This window comes from Panthera pardus, unplaced genomic scaffold (genome assembly GCF_024362965.1).
Source record: "Panthera pardus isolate Hobbes unplaced genomic scaffold, ASM2436296v1 HiC_scaffold_6, whole genome shotgun sequence".
NCBI lineage: Eukaryota > Metazoa > Chordata > Mammalia > Carnivora > Felidae > Panthera > Panthera pardus.
The window spans coordinates 52,243,455-52,266,564 of NW_026526991.1; the positions used below are offsets into that span (position 1 = coordinate 52,243,455).

Sequence of the window (23,110 nt, forward strand, 5' to 3'; positions counted from 1 at the left end):
ATACGTGACACAGTACGTGGTCCATGTCACCTTCCCATCTGTTTCAGATAACTGACCTTCTCCAAGGGTCCTCTGCAACAAGTCATGTTTGGCTTGAAGTTTTGTGATGAGATTACTACCTTCCAAATACTCTCGGAGTTTCTGCAAGAGGAAAGATTCATTTTTAACTTAAAAATATATAGTTCTCAAGGAACTTCCCATAGGATACCTATAATCCAGCCCTTTTATCTTCTAGATCCTAGAACCTTGCTCCTTGGAGTGTAGTCTGAACAGAACAGCAGCACCAGCCATCACGTGGGGGCCCATCAGAGAGCGGAGTCTCAGGGCCCTCCCTCCTCAGACCTACTAAAATCAAACCCTGCATTTTAACAAGCTCTCCTGGTGACCATATACATTAAAATTTAAAAGTAGTTTTATAGCAGGCCTCTTTAAATCTGTTGGCCTCTCAGAATTATCCAAGGAACTTTTAAAAAAGTGCTAACTCCCGGAGCACCTGGGTGGCTCAGTCAGCTGAGTGTCTGACTTCGGCTGAGGCCATGATCTCACAGTTTGTGAGTTCGAGCCCCACGTTGGGCTCTGTGCTGATAGCTCAGGGCCTGGAGCCTGCTTCAGATTCTGTGTCTCCCTCTCTCTCTGCCCCTCCCCTGCTCTCACTCTATCTCTCTCTCAAAAGTAAAATAAAAACATTAAAAAAAAAAAAAAGAAAGAAAAGAAAAGTACTAACTCCTAAATCCTATCTCAGACCAACAGAATCAGAACTCTGAGGGCAGACGAGGGTCCATATTTTAATAAAGGATCCCAGGTGATCTGGTCAACTCTAGAGGCTGTGTCTGGAGACCCCAGATCTGAGCCCCAAGAGTAGCTTGGGAAGTAACAGGCGCACCATGAAGTAGAACTGCTCAGTCTCCTGCTGGTTTGCTCTTCTCTTGGCGATGCTGGGCTTACTCAGGTAGGTCTCAGAGACAGTAGACTTCACAGACTCTGTGGACCGACTGTGCTGGAAGCATTCAGAAACATCATAGTCCTCAATGGTGACCATATCTTGTATGGTCTGCAAGGTGGCTTCAGTTGTTTTCTTAACCTGGGAACAGGAACATATTTCGCATGTTACGACATCGTTTCGTGAATCGCACGCTCAGTGAGAATCTACTCTGTCAGGCAGAGATGAGGACACAAGTCCTGCCCCAAGAAGTTCAGAGTCTACTAGGAAAGACAGACAGGTAAATAACACCCGCTATCACCAATACAAAGACAAGCTCTCTTCTCCATTATCCTAAAGAGGTTATTACTTTGTATTTGAATCCTTATAAAACTCATGTGTCACTGGGTACTCTCTCAGTTACATTTTTTTTTTCAAATAGCCTTTTCAATTGGAAGTGAAAATACACAAAGAAAAATATGCATACCATAAGTGTATTGCTTGATAAATTACCAGAGTGAACACTTACGTGACCACCACTTAGATCAAGAAATATAGTACATTGGGAAGATCCTCTCATTTCTCCCAACTACCACACACCTCTTTTTCCTCCCCAAAGGTAGTCATTATCCTGATTTCTAACACTATATATTAGTTTTAGCCTTTTTGTACTTCATATGCATGGAATCCTATAGCATGTATAATTTTTGTCTTCCTTATTTTGTGCAACTTTATGTAGTAAGATTTATTCATTTCTTGGGAGTACAGTGTTTCATTGCGGAATGCTGGCTATTCATTGTAGGAATACCTCATAATTCATCCCTTTCACTGTTGATAGATGACTTATTTCTAGTTTTGGGCCACTGAGAGTAAGACTGCTATGAATTCATGCCATAGCATCCATGAGCAGAAGTGCTGCTTAAAGAGATTGTCAGACTGTTTTCCAGAACTGTTTTGATCTGTATTCCTACCAACACAGAGAATTCCTGTTACTCCACATCCTCAAGAATTGGTATTATCAGTTTTTAAATTTAAACCACGGTGTTGAGTATCTTATTGTGGTTTTAATATGCATTTCTCTGATGACCAAGACTGAGCTCATTATAATGTGTTTAAGGCAATTTGGATTTCCTCTTTTGGAAATACTTTGCTCAAATCTCTTGCTCAATTTTCTACTGGGCTATGAGTCTTTTTCTTACTTATTTGTAGATATGGTTATGAGTCTTTTGTTAGTTATATGTGTTGCAAATATCTTATCACACTGTGCTCTGGTTTTTCACTTTCTATAGTATCTAGATGAACCATTAATGTAATCAATTTACCGATCTCTTCCTTTATGATTAATGGTTTTTGTGTCCTATTTAAGAATATTTTCCTATCTCAGAGCCATAAAGATATTATTCTATGTTATCTTCTCGGAGTTTGTTTTTTTTTTTTTAATGTTTATTTATTTATTTTGAGAGGGGGAGAGAGCATGAGCAGGGGAGGGTTAGAGAGAGAGGGGCAGAATTGCAGGCAGGCTCCACACAGTCAGTGGAGAGCCTGAAGCAGGGCTTAAACTCATGAATCTGACCTGAGATCATGACGGGAGCTGAATGAAATCAAGAGTCAGAAACGTAACCAACTGAGCCACCCAGGTGCCCCTCTTCTAGGAGCTTTTTAATTTGCCTTTTAGTTTTGCTGGTTGTTTCCTTCACTGTGCAGAAGCTTTTTATTTTGATGAGCATTTTTATTTTTTGAGAGAGAGAATGCATGTGGGGTAAGGGGCAGAGGGAGAGGGTGGAAGAGAATCTCAAGCAGCCTCCACGCTCAGTGTAGAGCCCAAGGCAGGGCTTGATCACACAATCATGAGATCATGATCTGAGCTGAAATCAGAGTTGGATGCTTAACCGACTGAGCCACCCAGGTGCCCCTATTCCTTATATTTTTAAGAGTAATCCCCCATCTTTAGAAATTGCTTTTAGCATGAGTCTGCGGGTGGTAAACTGTTTCTGTAGACTAGAAAATGTCTTTTACTTCACTTTCACTTATGAAACTTGTTGGCAGTTTATTTTCTTTCAATACATTGAAGATACCACTGTATTTTCTTATGGCTTCTATGTTCCTGTTGAATGAGAAGTTTGCTGTGAGTCTATTGTTACTTTGCATGCTTCTACAGGTGCTTTTAGAGTATCTTACAGTTTTACCATGATGTGTGTACATAAGGATTTTAAAAAATACATTCTACCTGGATTTCTTTGGGCTTCTTGAATTGTGTGATATTTTTCATAAACTCTAATAAATTTTTAGCCTTTATCTTTGTAAATATTGTCTCTCTTTTCTATCATTTTCCTTTCTGGGAATTTAATTAGTACATGACACATGACTGTGTTCTTTATATCTCTTACCCTTCTCTTTGCATTTTCTACCCTTTTGTTTTTCCATGCTGCATTTTAATTATTTTCTTCTGATCTGTCCTCCACTTTGATAATCCACTCTTCAGCTGTGTTGAATCTGATGTTAAAATCATCTACTGATTTGTTAACTTGGGCCACTATAGTTCTCATTTTTAGAATTTCTATCCAGTACATTTTGAAATCTGTTCTTTCACTGTTAATAGGTTATAGTTCTCTGCCAAAATCTAAGCTTGGCTTTTATCTCCTTGAACACAGTAAGTAGCTCTTTTACAGTTTGTTTCTGATACCCTCAATATTTGGAGCTCCTGCAGGTATCTCTCTGTGATATCTGTCTGCTGGACGTTTTGGTAGAGTTACTTGAAGCCCAGGGTGAAGCTACCATCTTCTAGAGAGAATGTCTGTTTATTTTTCCAAAATAATCTGGGCACTAATAGTTCAGAATCAGTGGGTTTTATTCCTGTTCAAAAATATTTGATGCTCTTCCCTTTGGGAACATATGGTTCCCTGTGCCATGGGCTTCAGGCTTGGCCAGGCACCTTGTCCAGGACAGTGAAATGTGAAATGATCAGCAGAGTGACTTGGTTTACTATTACAGGAAGGAGAAATAGTTTCAATTACTCTTGTCTTTTAAACAAGAAAATACCGTTTAGAGAAGAAATAATGGCAACCAGTGTTAGTTCAGATGCTTAAAGAGGGCATGTGATAAAATAAAACAAAAAACACAAAGAAATTGAACAGACTTGTTCATTATTGCTGGGGATATGCATAATGCAAAGGAGAGATATTACTGGAAAAGAACAGATTAATGGTTACTTTAAAAAAACCCAATACTGTAAGTGGTTGCTTTAAGAAGTCATGATTACATATTTATAGGCTGAATGAAAACACTCACCACCCTAGAGGTGACATCAGCAAGACAAGAAAATGGGAGATCCCCTACTATTCCCTCTTGCCCCACCACAACAATGATCTGGCAGCCATCTGTGGACAGAAGTGCATTTGTGGGAGCTTTGGGACCCAGGTAGGAACATGTAAAACCTTGGTGGAGCCCAGGACCGAGGAGGACCAATTTGAGAAAGTAGGCATGGGCCCAGGTGGGAGGCTTGCCAACCATAGTCCTGGCTACTGAGCCAGAAACAGCCAAGTCCCGCTGTGGGCTTTATAACAGTCTTGTTTGGCTTTGGTCCTGCGACCAGAAGTACCTGCCAAGGGACCCATGAGGAGTCACACTTACCTGCGCCTCAGGTAACAGGCCTGCTGACATTGGTCCTAGCTATGAACTGTGTAGAAACCCATGATGCAGTTCCAGTCCCTCTCAGCACTGGTCATGGAGCCGTCATGCATGTTCAGTGACTTGCTAGAAAGCATGATTCTCAGTGCTCCTGGAGGCAGGCCTGCCTACCTTGGTCCTGGCTATGGACCCTGAAGTGGACCTGTGACTCTGTGCCAGCTGCATTCATCTGTGGTACAGGGCCAGTCCCGCTGGCCAGAAACCTGTCCAGGTAATTGAAGGGTGCCACACCCATTCAAGCACCTGGTAACAGACACACTGTGGACCAACCGTGGGTCTTGAAGTGAACCGTTGTCCCAGCACCAGACTTACTGACCCAGGTCTTGGAGGCAGTACCATCCGCCCAGGGGCTAGACAGGATCCACACCCACCAGGGACCATGGTAACAGGCCCACAAACTGTGGACCCAGCGGCAGCCTCGTGATTCCCTGCCATTGTTAACAACACCGCTTTTTTTTTTTTTTTTTTTCCTTTTCTGAACTTTCTTTTCGGAAGCAAGAGTGTCATGGTTAAATTTGGAATTGTCATAAAAAATAAAGGATGTGACAGAAAACACCAAACACGATGGCTGGGACTACATATTATCCCATGGGATGTTCTCGACAAAGAATAACACCAGCTTCTGACACACTAGTCATGTTAATAAGTCACAGGAGGGAATATAATGAGGCAAATATGAAATAGCTGATACGAGGCTTGTAATGATTCCCCATCAGCAGCAGGAAAACGCAGTGAGCTTTGGCAGGAGAGGCCAACAACGTGACAAGGAATGAAGAAAAACCTGAAGAATGTACCGCAGTGGAGGAGTGCCCAGGTGGCCTGGACTCTGAGATGACAATCCAAATGAACCGTGGAGAAGAAGGGACTGTCTCGGGCTTCTGCAGACTGGCTCTTTTGCCTTTTTACTCACAGGACCTTACAATCATCGCAGAAGACAAAACAGTTGTTTTGGTTTCATTCTCTAAACACACTATTCGTTTCCTAGGGCTGCTGTGAACAAGTCCCGCATGCTGGGGAGCTTTAAACAACAGCAGTTTATCGTCCCACGGGTCTGGCGGCTACAAGTCTGAGGTCAAGGTTCTGGCAGGCTTGGTTCCTTGTGGGCACCATGAGGGAAGGTCTAGCTTGAAGATGATCATCTTCTGTGTCTCTTCACATGGCCTTCTCTGTTTCTGCGCGCAAATTTTCTCTTTTTATAAGGACACCAATCACGCTGGATGAGGGTCCACCCTACTGACCTCACTTTAATTACCTCTGTGAAGACCCTGTCTTCAAAGTCATATTCTGAAGTAGTGGGGGGTCAGGACTTCAACACATACATTTTGGGGGAACACGGTCCAACCTCTAACACAAACATTATTTTATGACACCGTGCCTTGCACCTTCCTCAGGCCCATTCAACCTTTAAGACTCATCAATCCATGTGTGAAGATGGCTCCCAGCTCTGCCTTCCCTTCCCCACTTACCTACTTACTTCTTGCCATCACTGACCTCAGATGCATTTCACTTACAGCACTGTATCATTTCAGATGTGTGAAATATTACTGCACAGAGACCACACATGCATGTGCACACACACAGAGACCAGATCAGTGCCAGAGTTAACTAGCCAAGGGTATAGCGCCATACTGCCAGCACAGGGCACAGAAGGCAGGAGCAGAAGCAGAGCATCTTGCCATGACACCCCTCGCTCCTGGTACAGAGAGATGCCAGTGACCTCGCCTGTGCTGGATAATGAGGAGCGCAATGCCAAACCCATTTCTCACAAGCACCTACCTCACTGTTTAGAGGGCGATGTTGGCCATCTATAGGGGAAGCAACTTGAGTTTAGAGCCAGCTTATTAATCTTTGTATCTCTAGTCACTAGCACAGTGCCTGGGACAGAACAGATCATCCAAAGGCTTCACTAAATGAATGGTAGAGGTTGAAGTCATCCTCTTTGCAAATCCACAGTCATCAAAGCAACGCTCAGCACAAGCCAGCAACATGCACTTTCGTGAATATCAGCCACCCTGAGCTCGCCATCCTTTCTAGGGTGCCCTAGCCCATGACTCACTTCTAGACCCTTTCTAGAAACTCTCCTCACTCTGCTTGGTATTCTTCTGGATCAAGTTGCTTCCTGTGGGGAGTTAAAGCTTATCTGAAACCACACACACACACACGCACACGCATGCACGCACACACACGCACACACACTGCTTCTAAAAATATGTTTTCAGTGAAAGACAAATGATCCCTGTTTTCAATTTTGGCCCAAGATGATACTATCATTTAATGGATAAATGGCAGTTATCTTTTCTTAGGCTTCTACTGTTAACTTCATCAACAGAAGGTTGCAGGTAAGTTAGAAACATTTAAATAAATTAAAAGATACTTAAGCAAAAATGAAGTTAAAGCCACAGAGAAGATCAGAAATAGTAACTATGATTAAGTAGTTATCAAGCTCCACATCTTATACCAGGTCTTAAAAGCATCTGATAATTGTCCATAATGGTTTGATCACAGATTTACATGACTTGGGATTCTGCTGTAGTCAATGATATTATGGGAATGTGATTCTTGAGGGAAATATGACTTTTCAACCCTGAGGTAGATAACCAAAACATCTCTTACTTCCCTCAATTAACCAGGTCATGAAAATTGTTTCAAGGTTTACGTAAAATCTTGTTCATTACAGTTGAAAATATCCTGTGTGAGGAATATATTTTTAGAATAGTCTGTGAATTATTCCCTAGTAAACTGTCAGTGAAAGATTTTAAATAAAGCTAGGAAAATTTATATGGGGCTGTCAGTTTATTACACAGTGTTGCAAATTAATTGAGGAATCACAGCTTTCTCTCTTTTCCATTCCCTTCAAGGGGGTAAATCTACTATAACTTAGAAGAAACTCATTTTATACGTGAGATTTTAGTCATAGCACTGAAGTGAAATGCTTATGGAAACTATTTTCTGGACAAATATTGGGACAAATGGTCTGAAAATCGGGCAAACTACTTAAAACTAAGGCTGTACTAAAAATACGAAAGGTATAATTGTTCTAGTTTTACAATTCATTCTCCTTTTCTTTGGCTGTGTGTAGGTAAAGGACGGAAAGAGGAACTCTAAGGAAAGGGAAGTGTAGTCGTATGGGGAATTACTCCAGAGCTAGCTTTGAAAGAAAGGAGCAAAGAGAATGTCCCCTAAGCTGAAATCCCTGTAACAGATGTTAAAAACGAACTTTAAGAACATGTGTAAGATGGTGTGACATTAGATTGGAACATGTCTGGAGAATATTTATAGTGACAAAGGTACAGATGATTATTCAGATGTAAGTTGCTTTGAAAGTGTTGTGTTTAAAAGTAATGTTTACTAATGTTTCAAATAAAAAACTTAAAGAAAAAGAAAACAAGGGACACCTAGGTGGCTGAGTCAGCTAAGCAGCCAACTCTTGATTTTAGCTCAGGTCATGTCACAGTTTGTGGGATGGAGCCCTAAGTAGGGCTCTACACTGACAGCACGAAGCCTGCTTGGGATTTTCTCTCTTTCTCTGACCCTCCTTTGCTTGCATGCGTGTGCACACGTGCACACACACACACACACACACACACACACACACACACACAAACACACTCTCTCTAATAACAACTAAAAAAAAACAAAAAAAACAAAAATGGGAATAAAGCATGGGCAGCAGGCTCTTTGTTAATTCCATGTGCACAACCCACGGTGGCACTAATAAATATTTGTCGGCCAGCCTACTGGAACTTGAAATCGTGAAGATTGAGGTACCAGGGATATGAGAGTGTAGCACAATGAGACTGAAGGCTCATTTTAAAAGGCTTGCCCTGTAAAGTTGTGAAGTGACAAATTATAAACGGGTATCCACCCCAAATTCAATCAAGCCCTTCTCAAAACTTATTCAGCTTTTACTATGTGCGAGTATCCTGAGGTCATTTCACAAATGCTTCTCTTTGTTCTAAGGCCTGTGCTGCAAGCTCAGATATCTTCAAGGGCCAAGGAAGTGATGAAAATGAGGCAAGCGGGCTGAGTGGGGAGCATGGCAAACAGGAAGCACATGCTCTGCGTCTAAGGGGAGCATCTTAGCCCAAGCCAGTCATCACCTCGCAGAAATGCAGGTCTAGTGTGATCAGACTTTCTAATTGTTTAGAAGCTGGAAATAGATATTTTTACTCCCAACTTCTAATTTAAAATTTTTTTAATTTTTATTTATTTTTGAGAGAGAGAGAGAGAGAGAGAGAGAGAGAGAGAGAGAATGAGAGAGTGAGCAGGGGAGGGGCAGAGAGGGAGACAAAGAATCTAAAGCAGGCTCCAGGCTCTGAGCTGTCAGCACAGAGCCCAACACGGGGCTTGAACTCACAGACTGTGAGATCATGACCTGAGCTGAAGTCAGATGCTTAGCTGACTGAGCCACCCAGGTGCCCCCAACTTCTAATTTTTAAATGACAGCAACTAAGTTTTAAAAATCAAATGCTGTGGAGCAAACAAAATGTATCCATGGCCTGTAGGTTCTTAGCATGTAAATTCCCTTCTAAGAAGGCTTCCTACAGTTTTGAATGGTGCCCATTATTTGTAGTTGTTTAAAATTTGGTGAAAAGGTTCGTGTTCTATTTAGCTACACTGTCCATGCTTTTGTAAACTTGGATGAAATTCCCTTTCAACTTTTATCTCTTCGCTGGGCAGTCATTATTTTTAATTAGCCAAACTCTCTCCAGTGAATTCTGGACTTTGTGTATAGCTGTTTGTGCAGAGGCAGAGAATTATACAGAATTATACATGTTTCTTTACTTGTATACTTTGATCTGATAGTGACAGGTCACTTTTCTGACCTCCATCAGTGGAGGTCTGCCTCCATCAGAGGCAGATTCTCTATTTCTGGTAGAGAAAAGTGCTATACAGGACTCCAAAGTCGGCAACGATTGCAATTTTGTTCCCACGTCCCGGCTCTTATTTTTTACATGATACAAATGACTTGTTATGGTTTGGCTCTCATGCTAGATAGATGCTAACTGTGACATTCATCTCTGTACTCTCCGCACCTGGCAAAATACAGGGAACGTACAAGTTGTTGAACAAATATTTATTGTACTGAAATGAACGGACCCACAGTAACAAAACCCCTCAAGTCAGCTCTCAAGGTCTCTCATCATCTGACTTGAGCTTCACCTTTGGCTCTTCCTCGGGGAGGAGCTGGACGATGACCAAATTGCTCTGGGAAACCAAGGTTCCTCCAGGGCTTCTTGAAATATAGTGAAACATTGTTTCCTCCTTCTATACCAATGGAAATCTATCGATTGTCAAAAATTCAATTTAAATCTTCCTTTCAATGGGAATCCCATTCCATGACAATGAATTTGTTCCATATCCAACAGATCATAAACCACTAGTCATGCTCATCAGAAACCTCAAGACAACCTAATTCATTTGTTACTGCAATAAATCTTTTAATTCTCAGAAAGCACTGCCTGCCACTATCAGCAGGACACTGCTTTTCTACGTTGTGCCCAAAAGGGCATACGTGAAGGGTCAAAAACTCAAAGGCCTGCAGAAGCCAGACGGGCGACAGAAACGAACAGTCCAATGGAAGAAAACTGGGAGCTGAATGGCTATGGCAAAGTGGAACTCAAGTACCCCAGCTCTTCCCTTTGTGAGGCAATCCGGGGTCAGTCACCAGACTCTCATTTTTAACAGGGAAAAACTGTGGCAGGCAAACAAAACAGGTCTCTGGGCCGCCAGTTTTGACCCTGGGCACAACACGTTCTTTTTCTAGAGTTTAGAGGCTGTTTCCAAATAAAACAGCAGGAGGATATGCAAAAACAAAAACAAAAACAAAAACACCACAACAACAGGAAGTCACTAGACATACAAACTGTAGGTCTATCAGGATAAACTGCATTAGGCAAGCCTCCACAAAACTCTAAGCTCTAAAACACTTCAAGAAGAGCAATAAAGGCTCATTTGTGGGACTTTACACAGCAACTGAAGACTTCATCACATGGCTGCATCTTAAACACACGTTTGAATAAGGGGTGGTTTGGTTCTTCTAGAAAGAATGGAAGCCAGAAAGCTGCAATGCATTTTGACCAAACTATACTGGTCTAGAAACACATCACTCTCTCTGAACAGAAACAAGTAATGTGTTCCTGTAGCTAAAAACATCTCAGTGGGATTAAAATAAAAGAGGGTACACCAAAGTGAATTTTGGTTAATCATTTCATCAAGGTGAATTATTATTGTTTTCTTTTTCTATCTCACATTCCTTCCTTTCAGGAACTGTCTCTAGAAAAACATGTTTCTGTTGGAGCTGTCAGCCAAAGGGCTCTATGAATGAGCACAATATATAAGGTGATCAATGACAGAATCCCATTTCTTGCGTGTATTGGTTGGTCCAGAAGTATGCACGACTTAACTCAGGACAATAAAGGATCCTAGTTCAGGGATAAGGACAGTGGGATGAGGTGAGATGGCAAGCTATAGGACCATGTAGCTTTGGCTATCCCAATTTGAGGGAAAACTACTACCGACACATACGAAAATACAACTTCAGAAAACTAGAAAGCTTATGAAAGAAATTGAAGAAGACACAAAATAATGGAATTCCATGCTTATGAACTGGAAGAACAAATATTGCTAAAATGTCGATACTACCCAAAGCAATGTACATATTCAATGCAATCCCTATCAAATACCTATCACTTACGCTAAGCAAAATTAGTCAGAGAAAGACACAAATATATGATTTCACCCACATGGGGAATTTAAAAAACAAAACAGATGCACATAAGGGAAGAGAAGCAAAAATAATATAAAAACAGAGGGGGAGACAAACCATAAGAGACTCTTAAATACAGAGAACGAACTGAGGTTTTCTGGTGGGGTGTCGGATGGGGGTAAGGGCTAAATGGGCAAGGGGCATTAAGGAGGACACTTATTGGGATAAGCACTGGGTATTATATGTAAGTGATGAATCACTAAGTTCTATTCCCGAAATCATTATTATATGTTCACTAACTTGGATTTAAGTTGAAAAAAAAAATACAACTTCAAAGTAATGAAAAGAGAGATTCCTGATAATATCATCGGAACACAGATCCAATCATTCCCGAGGCTATACAAACATTGACCACTAAATAAACTTTCTGACTTGAGTAAGTTTGATTTGGGTTCCTGTAAATGATAACTGAGAGCCTTAGAAACATATGCAGTTCATATTTTATTTAACAAGAATGTGGATCCAATTAAATTAATTTCAGAAACAGGCAGCTGAATTGTATGACTGCTTTCTGGTTCGACATATATTTATAATTCACATTTTATGTTCTATCCATTTAAATCCAGTAATGTCAGCAAATAGTTTCCTATTCTCACTCAAGCGCTATTTTAAAATAGGATTTCTGTACTAATTGTATAAGTACTGCCATGTTCAGTACCAAAAATTTAGAGAACACATAAAAGCAAAGTACTAACTTCCAAAAAAGTTAGGATTAAATTAACACGTCAGTCAAAAGTTTTATTTGACACACTATTGTATATTCTTGGACACATGTTGAGTTTAATCATTTATGGGAACTGTTTTCCACATGAACTATGAATTTAAGAATAAAATGTGTGTTTTTTCATGAGTATGCAGTGGATCCCTGGTGAAGAATTCATCTCTGGTAGACTACAAAATCTTTGCATTCATCCTCTACAAGGAGAGTATTCTAGGAACTACGATTTAGCTAAAAATGCCTGATGAAGAGACGCATTTGGAATACTAAATATGCCTAGGTCACGAGCAAATGCCTTCCAGTCCCATTAGAATTCGGATTCCCTGCGGGGCAGAGAGTATACTCACCTCCTCATTCTCGATTTTCAGCGTGGCCAGCCGGGACTGCAGCTGCTGGTACCTGAGCATGAGCTCTGCCTGGACTGGTTGCTGAGCGCTAACCTGACACACCTGATGGGGAATCAGAAACCGCAGTTATAACAGGGCCAGCAAGCCACCCTCCAGAGGCAGGGTTCTCCTGCTCAGATGCTGCACGAGTCACGCTGACCCGCTCAAGATTCCAATTACATATTTCCTTTCAAGAGGCGCTTCGACACTTCAGTTTTAAACACGGACTTGCTATGTCAGGGGCAAGGGCAGAACGCAGCTGTGGGGCCTGGGGATGGATGACTGGGAAGACAGCAGCTGCAGGAAGCTTCGCTCTAAAAATGGGGCACTTGCTGGAGAGTGAGCTCTGATCTTGAGGTCTCACTTGTGGGAATTCTGAATGACTATGGGGCACGGGGCAGGGGGCAGAGGGCAGAGTGCAAGGGATGATCCAAATGAACCACACAGGCAAAAGGAGGGGAGGCCACAGAGCCTCCTAGTGACAGTCAGACGGGTACCTGTGTAACGTTACTAACCCTCAGCTTCCTCATCTGTAAAATGGGGATAACAGGAGTTCCTACACCATGGGGTTGTGGTGGGGATGGAATGAGTTAATGTACAAAAAGCACTTAGAACACTGTCTGGCACACAGTAAAAACTCAGAAGACATAACTATTATCATCTTTTAACCATGGCTTGCTTTACCAAAATTGGCCACATCACGTGATTCATCATGAACAGGAAGAGGCCCCTTGTAGTCTTTGGCAGAAAGATATTTTGGCTATGGTTTCAATTACGGTTAAGGTCACAATTAGAGACTTTTAATTTTATTATATTTAGTTCATTAAAATTGCACCAGAAGCAAAATCGTTTCTTTTCATCTTCCTTGTCATAGAAATGCTCCAGCAGATGGGGGTTTCCTTTAATGGAGTCTCCAAGACATCACAGAAATTATTGCTCCCTGGCAAAACAGGCCATAAAAAAAAAGGGCAACTGACTCATTTTATTAAAAATAATAATAGTAAAAAAAAAAAAAAAAAGGAAAAAGTACTAACCCAACTGAAGTCACTTATTTGTGATATTTTATCATTGTGTATATTTGACATATCCATAACTAAAAAATATAATGGTAATCATTTGGTTTTGGAAACACAACTCTGGGTAGGATAAGCCACTTGCCTATCAAATACATGTGCTATTGGCAGAAAAACTGCTCACCATTTCTAATCGAGTATTTTACTCTATCAAATCGAGCAAATATAATATTAGGTTAGAAATGCAGCATGCGCACATATAACTTATAAGTATTAACACTAGGTGTCTCAGAAAAAAAAAGATGACGTTGAAGAAATCTGTCATGGCTATTATATCTATTTTTAAAACCATACTGTCACCACAATGAGCTAAAATTGAGTTGTTAATCTTTGAGTATTGTTTTGCACAGCTGGGATACCAAGTGCTGTATAGCGTGCTCATTAATTGGGTCTTCTTGTTTTCCCAGCCGCAGATAATAAAATATACCACTGTAACTCATGAACGGATTAGGTGGATTTTTTTTCCCCTTGGGTAAAATAGGACAGAAAGCTAAATTCATATAAAGAACCCAAGATACAATATATCATGTCTAATGTTCATTTTACCAGTTTGGAGACAACTACAGTCTTAAATAAATGTTCTGCATTTTTTCCCCCCTCTCTCCCATTCTCCTGCCATTTACAATTATTTTTCTTTGTGAAAATCTTTAAATCAAGATCACAGGGAGTCTTCAGGTAGATTCTACTAGGCCAGCAAAATAGTTTGTTCTGAATTTAAATTGGAATGTCTAGAGGTAGAGGTAGGACGACTCTGAGATGGGTTAGTGCTTACAAAACACTGAGTTTGCAGGTAGGTTTGGCCTTTGTAGGCATTTCACCCAAAGGTGGTAATGGCTGATATTAGCATATAACTATGCTAAGATCCCATGCAAAGGCAGGAGAGAGAAAACAACTGAGAGTTCTGACAACTGGTGGGGTACAGCATGTGAAGAGTAACATAAGTAAAAAGACAATTCATTAATTTTAAAACAATCAATTACTGGGGCACCTGGGTGGCTCAGTTGGTTAAGCATCTGACTTCTGCTCAGGTCATGATCTCATGCTTCCTGAGTTCAAGTCATGCATTCAGCTCCCGGCTCTCAGTGCAGAGCCCACTTTGAATCCTCTGTCTCCTTCTCTCTCTGTCCCTTCCCCACTCGTACGCTCTCTCTCTCTCAAAAATAAATAAACATTACAAAATATATATATATATATATTTGTATATATTATATGATATATATATATATCAACGACTGACCTCATCACCCATGTGAGACTGAAACTCAAACTTCATCGGTGGACAGAATGCTGCAGGGTACATCTCCATGAATCTCTGTTTATCACTCCGGGGCTCCAAATTGTCAACCGCATTCTCAATAATGTCTAAGCCTTCATGTCTGGAAGTTTCAAGATTATACTCTGCAGAGAGATATGTTCTCAGGGCTCTGTTCAGACTTGCATGGTAGCCAAGATCACAGCACTTAAAAAATAAAAGAACACCATATATGAAAATTAACTCAAAATGGATCAAAGACCTACACGTGACAACTACAACTATAAAATACTTAGAAGAAAACACAGGAGTAATCCTTGATGACCTTGCATTAGGCATTGGTTTCTTGGATACAGCATCAAAAGCACAAGCACCAAAAGAAAAAATAAATTGAAGACTTTTGTGCTTCAAAGGGCACTATCAAGTAAAAAGATAACCCACAGGATGGGAAATTTTTTTGCAAATCATATCTGATCTAAAAACTATGTATCCAGAATATATAAAGAAATCCTACAACTCAATAATAAAAAGACATATAGCCCAACTAAACAATGGGCAACGGAATTGGACAGACATTTCTCAAAAACACATACAAATGGTCAACAAGCACATGAAATGATGCTCAACATCATTAGTCATCAGGGAAATGCAAATCAAAACCACAAAGAGATACCACATCACACCCACAAGTATGATTATAATGAAAAAGACAAATAACAGGCGTTGGGGAGGATGTAGAGAAACTGGAATTTTTATACACTGCTAATGGGAATGTGATATATTGTAGCCTCTTTGGAAGGGTCTGACAGTTCATCAAAGAGTTAAACACACAGTTAACATATGACTTGGCAATTCCACTTCTAGTAATACACACAAGAAAAGTAAAAAAATTCCAAAAAAACTGGTACATCAATGTTTAAAGCAGCATTATTTTTTAAAGTGTTTATTTTTGAGAGAAAGAGAGAGAATGAGTGGGGGAGGGGCAGAGAGAGAAGGGATAGGGGATCCACAGTGGGCTTTGTACTGACAGCAGAGAACCTGATGTAGGGCTTGAACTCACGAGGTCATGAGTGGGATCATGACCTGATCCAAAAGTCGTGAGATCATGACCTGAGCCAAAAGTTGGACGCTTAACTGACAAAGCCACCTAGGTGCCCCTAAACCAGTATTATAAATAATGGCTGAAAAGTGGAAACAACCTAAAAATGTCCAACTAATTGACAAAACTAAACATTATCCAGTCATACAAAAGAGCGAGGTACTGATAACATGCTACATCATGGATCAACCTTTAAACATTATTTTAAGTGAATGAAACCAGCCATAAGAGACCACACCTTGTAGGATTCCATTTATATGAAATGTCCACAATAGGTAAATCTGTAGAGACAGAAGGTATTAATGGTGCTAGGGGATGTAAAAACTGGGGTGATGGTGGTGGCTAAGGGGTATAGGATTTCTCTTTGGAGTAATGAAAATATTCTATAAAGGACTGTGGTGACAGCTACACAACTCTGAATATACTACAAGCCAATTGTAGCCTTTTAATAAGTGAACTATATGGTATGTGAATAATATCTAAAGAAAGCTGTTAAAAAATAAAAGCAAAAGCAAATACTGAAAGGAAATAATAAAAAATAGCATTTAAGGTTATTTGCGCATACTGATCCTACGATTTTTTTGAAATCCATGTAGTATGCAAACATACTAACTGTAATGTTTTGGATCTGCATAATTTACTAAACTCAATAATAATCTGTACTCTTTCAGAAGTGAGAAAACAGCTTTGAATCTGCCAAAAAAGTTCAGGAATGCCTTCTTTCTTATCCCCAGAACAAAATTTGTGAATAAGAAATGACTGACAAAGTCCTTTTATCAGAGAGAGAATTTGGGGATTCTTAAATCTTCACTATCTTTAATTTGTATTTGCATTTATTTTCTTCATGTTGCATTTTACGAGAATACATTTTTAAAAACATAACTGTGGATGTGAGTGCCTGTGTGTCTCAGTCGGTTAAGTGTCTGACTTCGGCTCAGGTCATCTCGCAGTTCATGAGTTTGAGCCTCACGTCGGGCTCTGTGCTGACAGCTCAGAACCTGGAGCCTGCTTCGGATTCTGTGTCTTCCTCTCTCTCTGCTCTCCTCCATTAATGCTCTCTTTCTCTCTCAAAAATAAAATAAACTTAAAACAAATAAAAAAATATAACTCTGGATACTGGTCAGCTATAAATTACTGAAAGAATTTTAAATTTGTACATAAAAGCAATATAAATCTCCTAAAGAGGGAGTGGTTTTAAAAGGTACAAAACCGGGTCATCCCTATATTGTTCTAATGCAATCCAATCAATTCAATTTGATTCAGTTTAACCTAGTAATTAGATGTCTACTAGGTGCCTGGGAATTTGCTAGGCTCCAGGAATATGAAGACTGGAATACAGTAAAATGTAATTTCCATTCTCAAGGAATTCGAATATAAGTTGTCCATTACTTTGCTACTAAAAGAACACTAGAGGGGCACAAAGGAAGTAACATCCACCAGGATATGAACCATCAGATCTGTTTTTTTTTTTTTTAATTTTTTAATGTTTATTTATTTTTGAGACAGAGCATGAACATGGGAAGGGCAGAGAGAGGGAGACACAGAATCCGAAGCAGGCTCCAGGCTCTGAGCTGTCAGCACAGAGCCTGAAGCAGGGCTCAAACCCACGAACCACAAGATCATGACCTGAGCCGGAGTCAGACACTCAGGGGACTGAGCCACCCAGGCGCCCCCATCACTTCTGTTTTTATGAAGGTACAGATTCAATCACTGACCTGTCCTTTGAAATGTCAACATATTTACTTCTACCCTCACACTCCAATTTCAGAATTATTAAATTTGGGATTTTTCTATGAAGACATTATAAAATCTTGCTGTTCAGAGTGTGGTCTATAGACCATCAGCATCACCTGAAGCTGATCAAAAATGCAGAATCTAAGGCCCCACCCCTGATCTGCTGAATTATAATCTGAAGTTTAAAAAAAAAAAAAAATCCACAGGGGATTTATACGTACATTAAAAGTTGTGAGAAGCACTACACTAAAACACTGATTTAAAAAAGGTCCTGTAGGGCACCTGGGTAGCTCAGTCGGTTAAGCATCTGACTTTGGCTCCGGTCATGATCTCACGGTTCGTGAGCGCGAGTCCCACATCAGGTAAGCTCCAGCTTGGGGTTGAGCCGTTTGGGGTGAGCATGAGCCCCACTTTGGATGAACACAAACCCCGCTTCAGTTGAGCCCCCCTTCTTTCTCCCTGTGCCTCTCTGCCCCTTGCTCACTTGTGCCCTCTGTCTCTCTCTCTCTCTCAAAAAAAAAAATAAATAAATAAAAGGGACTGTAACCCTGTCCATTGGTGGTTATTTCTACTAGTGGGCAAGAGAATATCCTTGATTAAATATTATTTGATTTAAAAAATCAGAAAAATGCTATGTCACATTTACAAATGCAAGCAGAATGCAGTTGTGAAATGCAGCAGTCTCATCATTGATACATTTCTAGCGGAATCGGCTGCACTCAAATACAGAGAATGATCTTCAGTTAATTAAAAAATTCTAGTTTCAGAAGAACAAAGTCCTCTTTTATTCCTTTTGCGCCTCAAAATCCATAAAGGTTCTGTGTAGCCGTTTTATACACATCAGAGGGACCAAAAAATTATTCCACCTTTCAGTAATACCTCATCTTGTGAAAACAGGAATTAGGAAAGGAAACGGCCTCATTTCTTTGAAATGTACTTGTGCTTCAAAACATACCACTATTCTGAAAGAAGACAGATCCAGCTTGATTATAATGAAGCTGCTTTATTTTAGGAGTACTGATCTCAGTGGGAGTTCATGGAAAATTGATATTAAGAGGAAGAAACAACTTAGAGAAAAGCACCCTCCACACAAACCAAGTGTCTTTTCAACAGAGAAAGGAAGAGCAAGGGGAAAAGAGAAAGAAAAAATAAAGAAATTCAACCTCCAACTACCTAATTGAGGTAGAGTTCTGAAAAATACATGTTAAGTTTGTATTAGTCCCAGACTTAAACTCAAATTTCTAAGAGTTGCTTCTTTGGGGGAGTAAATGTCAAAGTTAGGAAAGCACGGTGCATGCTTCCGCATCCAACTGGGGCCAGGTGGATTTGGTAGGTCTGGACCTAGTAAGGCAGGCTGGCTTTCAGCTGCGGTTTCCTAAGAGGCTGGGGAGAAGTATGCGTGTGACTTCACACCCAATCCAGAAGGACTCCCCAGGTGTCTTCTGGATTTTGAATGCTATACCTCACCATGGAGGCTTCTGTGATGAACTTGGTGGACGAGAGCCTTCTCTGATCCCTAGGGAGCTTATCAGTCTAGAAGATCACTTAATTAGCATGCTTCTGTTACTTCTGATACGCAGCATTGTCTATGCTCTAGGTTTTTCACGCACCCTGGACTTTAAAAGAAACAATAAAATTCTCTTTCAAGGTCTCCTGAGACAGCAAAGCCAGTCACAGAATCGTCTCTTTTCTAAACTGGAAGCTAAATGACACTGGATATGTTAAGATTCACGATACTTGGTTAAAAGGCCTCAAGTAATTCTATGGAGCTTATGAATTATTAATGACGATAAGAAAAGCCAGCTTCTGCACAAAGAGTTGAGTTATAACCCAAGTGCCTTTCATGATGAAAATACATAAGAAACCAGTAAGATATTTCATGAAAACAAAACAGTGCTGTTCTGATGGGTGGAAACCTGAATGGACACATAAAATTATGGATTAAAATTGGGGAAGGAAAGAGTGTTGGAAGTAGAAGAGAATTCGTTTTCTAATATCCTAAGAGCTGTCAAGATATATCCCACTAGGTATTAGTCTAAATCACCACAGTAAGCTAGCTTCTTTAGGCAAAAGGGTTGCAAATAGTATCAGAAGTAAAGATGAAATCCAGGTTTTGAGAACTGTGACAAACACTTCATCTTGCTCCAAAGGCTGAGAGGTTGGCTGATATATATACTTGGTGGTTATACAGTCAGGTATAAATGGATCCCAGCTATTCAGGGAGAGAATTTGTTTGTATAAACTCTTAGGACATGAGAAGCCCTACTGGGCAGAAATTTGGTCCTAGATGGGAGTGAAGATAATGGCACTCCAAAGGAAACAAGTCCTACACGTGTTTTCGGAATAGTAATAGCCAATATCATTCGCAGGGCAGCCCCAAGCTCCTAGGTGACTGCAGGTGTCATGAGAATGGAGACAGAAGGAACTCTTCTGCAGAAGTATTCTACCTTAACTTCATCATTCCTGCCTCCACCAGAGAGGCTTCCTTGATCTTTTGTCCTGGGTCCCATCTCTGGCTTTTTAATTAATAAGCTTCGACTTTGACCATTCCAGAGTCCTGGGTATTGGGTAAAGACTTGGTCTACCTCTTGCTTTGAGTCTTTTTACAGTAGTGCAACCTGAGCAAACAATTGCAAAAACAGTTTTCACATAACCCAGGACCAGAAATAGGTAAGTTCACAGTTTTTTCAGATGTCAAATGAAGAAAGTTGATTTCTTCTGAATAAATTATCTTTGTCCCTTACTATTTTCCTCTCTCTTACTATTCAGTACTTCACCTCAGAAACCACAAACTTGTTTTGTGAGAGATGGGCATCTTGTGGGACTGAACTGGATGATTAAAATTCTACAGGCAACTTTTGCACACCTGCTCTCATGTCTGGGTTCCTGATGGTCCATAAAGAGCTGACAATTTAATTCTTGCTGTGCTTTAATAACCTCAGCCACGCATTTAGCAAAACTTGTTTTGAGTTTCTTCTGTGCAACAAAAATGTCAAAATGGTACACTGAAATGGATACAAAGTAGGAAACAGGAGGAGAATGGAGGTTGCATATGCTTGAGCCACTGAGCAGGACCAATAATCCTTTGTGGCCTAATACATGTCCCGCTCCATGGGCAATTATTTTCCTCAGAGGAGCTGCCACCAGATGCAATTTTATCTCCAGGACAAATCTCTGTAACCACCCTGAATCAAATCACAAAGAAGGAGAGAGAACAAAGCAAGCCCAGATAAATAGGTCAGGTGGTAAATGCTATGGAGAAGACAGAGAACTAGGGAGTGCTGGGGGAAAGGGTGTGGGTCTTTTATACAGGGCAGCTGGGTGCAACATGAATGAAAAGAAGGAATCTGCAAAGCTCTGGAAGAGTGTCCTAGACAATGAGTAGAAAGGGCCCGGGCAGGAAAAAGTTTACAGGAGTCTGGGGAATAGAGAGGCCAATGTACCCAAAGCATATGGTGACTAAAGAGGAAGTTGCAAAAGATGACACGGAGTGGCAGGTGGGCGCCAGTTCACATAAGGTCTTGGTGAATAGTTTAGATTTTATTCTAAAGACAATGGGAAGCCTTTCAAGAATTTTAAATAGGTATCAACAGGTCTGGCTTATATTTAATACTCTGGCTGCTTGGGAGGGGAATGGATTACTGATTAGAAGGTCTTAAGTGGAAGATGGGTAACATCTTAGAAAGCTAAGTGTAGGCAGGAGATGAAGAGCTTTGTCTAGGAGACAGCACAAGCAGCAAGAAATAGCAAGATTTGGGATATTTAGGAGGTACAGATGACAGGATTTGCCGATGCATTTATATGTGAGAAATGAGAGAACTGAGTTTTTGGTTTATGCAAATGGGTGGAAAGGCGTGCCACTTGCTAAGGTGTAAAAAATGGATGAGAAAAAGTTATGTGAATGGAGAATGATGACGATGAAAGGGGAAACGGAGATAAAAAGCTGAGCGTACGACATGTTCAAGATGCCCATTAGGCATCTGGTCAGAGTAGTCCAGAAGGCAGTTGGATACAAATCTGAAGCCCTGCAAGATGATCAGGACTGGTGACAGAAATCCAGCAGCCATCAGGGCAAGGGACCAAGAGGTAGAAAGCCAAGGACCATGCCTTAGGCGACTTTCAACATTCACAGCCAAGATGGAACAACCAGCCCTAGAGACTTAGAGCAGCCTGTGCTGCAGGTGGAAAACAGGCGGGTGCAGTTTCCTTTAACAAAGCCCACGGCATCTCCACCGGAAGGAACTTTTAAAGCCATCTACTTTAGTCATCTAACCCATTTCAGTTTTTAAATCCCCTTTCAATCACAAAAGGATAAAAACACACAAATCAGTTCACATGATAACTACACTATCCTAACCCATTTACCATGATCTATCATCTTCCTAATAGGAGTTCAGGCCAAATGGGGGCTGCAGTATTCCAATTTGGCAGGTTTTCATGGATAAATCTTAATACTATTATGTGTGGGCATACGTCAAACTAAGAAAAATCTGAACTCTGCATAAGCTGCTTTTTAATTAAACACATGTCTCTAGAGACAAAAGGATAAGGCTAAAAGCTTTAGGACAGAGGATTACTTAAAAATGATAAAGTAAACACGACATGCAGTATATGATGTAATCTAATTTCAATTTCATTCTGTATAAATGGCTAATAAAATACATGACAGATATCTTTACCAGGAAAATTAGTTGCAGGAGGGGATTATTCTGTTGCAGTATTCCATAAGAGTAACAAAGATTTATCCTTCATATGACAAGGTGACCTGCAAACTTTTACAGGGAGTAATTTGAAACTGTGAAACTATACCCAAAGATGACAAATACTTTATTATTACCGGGCAGGAGCCATGGGACAAAGTACCAATGGAATTCTACTGTTGAGGACTGTGTTCCTCTGAATACCTTTTGAGGATGGACTGAAAGAGGCCACATCACCAGTTGTTTTAAGAATTCCAGATATAGGGGCACCTGGGTGGCTCAGTTGGTTAAGCGTCCGACTTCCACTCAGGTCATGATCTCACGGCCTAGGGGTTCGAGCTCTGCCTCAGGCTCTGTGCTGACAGCTCAGAGCCTGGAGCCTGCTTCAGATTCTTTGTCTCCCTCCCTCTCTGCCCCTGCCACGCTCATGCTCGCGCGCTCTCTCTCTCTCTCTCTCTCTCTCTCAAAAATAAACATTAAAAATTTTTTTAAGAATTCCAGATATACAGAAGGCTGAATTTGATTACAGATCTAGGTATTATGGGAAATGAGACTTGTACTCTCCTCTCTTTTCTCTTAGCAAATCATAATCACTTGAAAATCTCCACATTCAATTACAAATATTTGTTGCCTGCAGGATTTTACTTCTGGGTTGCAATGCATCCCAATTATAACAGAATTAGTTACAGTCTTTTGTTTTCTTGTTTTTTTGTTTTGTTTTGTTTTTTTTTGAGAAAGAGAGAGAGAGGAGAGTGTGTGCATGTGTGTGCACA

At 40.5% G+C, this 23,110-nt stretch overlaps 1 protein-coding gene across 3 annotated transcripts in view; it reads right to left on the bottom strand.

Moving 5' to 3' along the window:
* Positions 1 to 23,110, bottom strand: part of SRGAP1 (SLIT-ROBO Rho GTPase activating protein 1) — a 277,813-nt gene that overhangs the window by 55,577 nt on the left and 199,126 nt on the right. For all 3 annotated transcript variants that reach the window (XM_019454985.2, XM_019454984.2, XM_019454986.2), the window contains exons 7-10: positions 14,790 to 15,011; positions 12,441 to 12,542; positions 884 to 1,081; positions 57 to 141 (exon numbers count right to left, since the gene is read on the bottom strand). In XM_019454985.2, the coding sequence (XP_019310530.1) occupies positions 57 to 141; positions 884 to 1,081; positions 12,441 to 12,542; positions 14,790 to 15,011 (607 nt within the window). The remainder of the gene's footprint in view (positions 1 to 56; positions 142 to 883; positions 1,082 to 12,440; positions 12,543 to 14,789; positions 15,012 to 23,110) is intronic.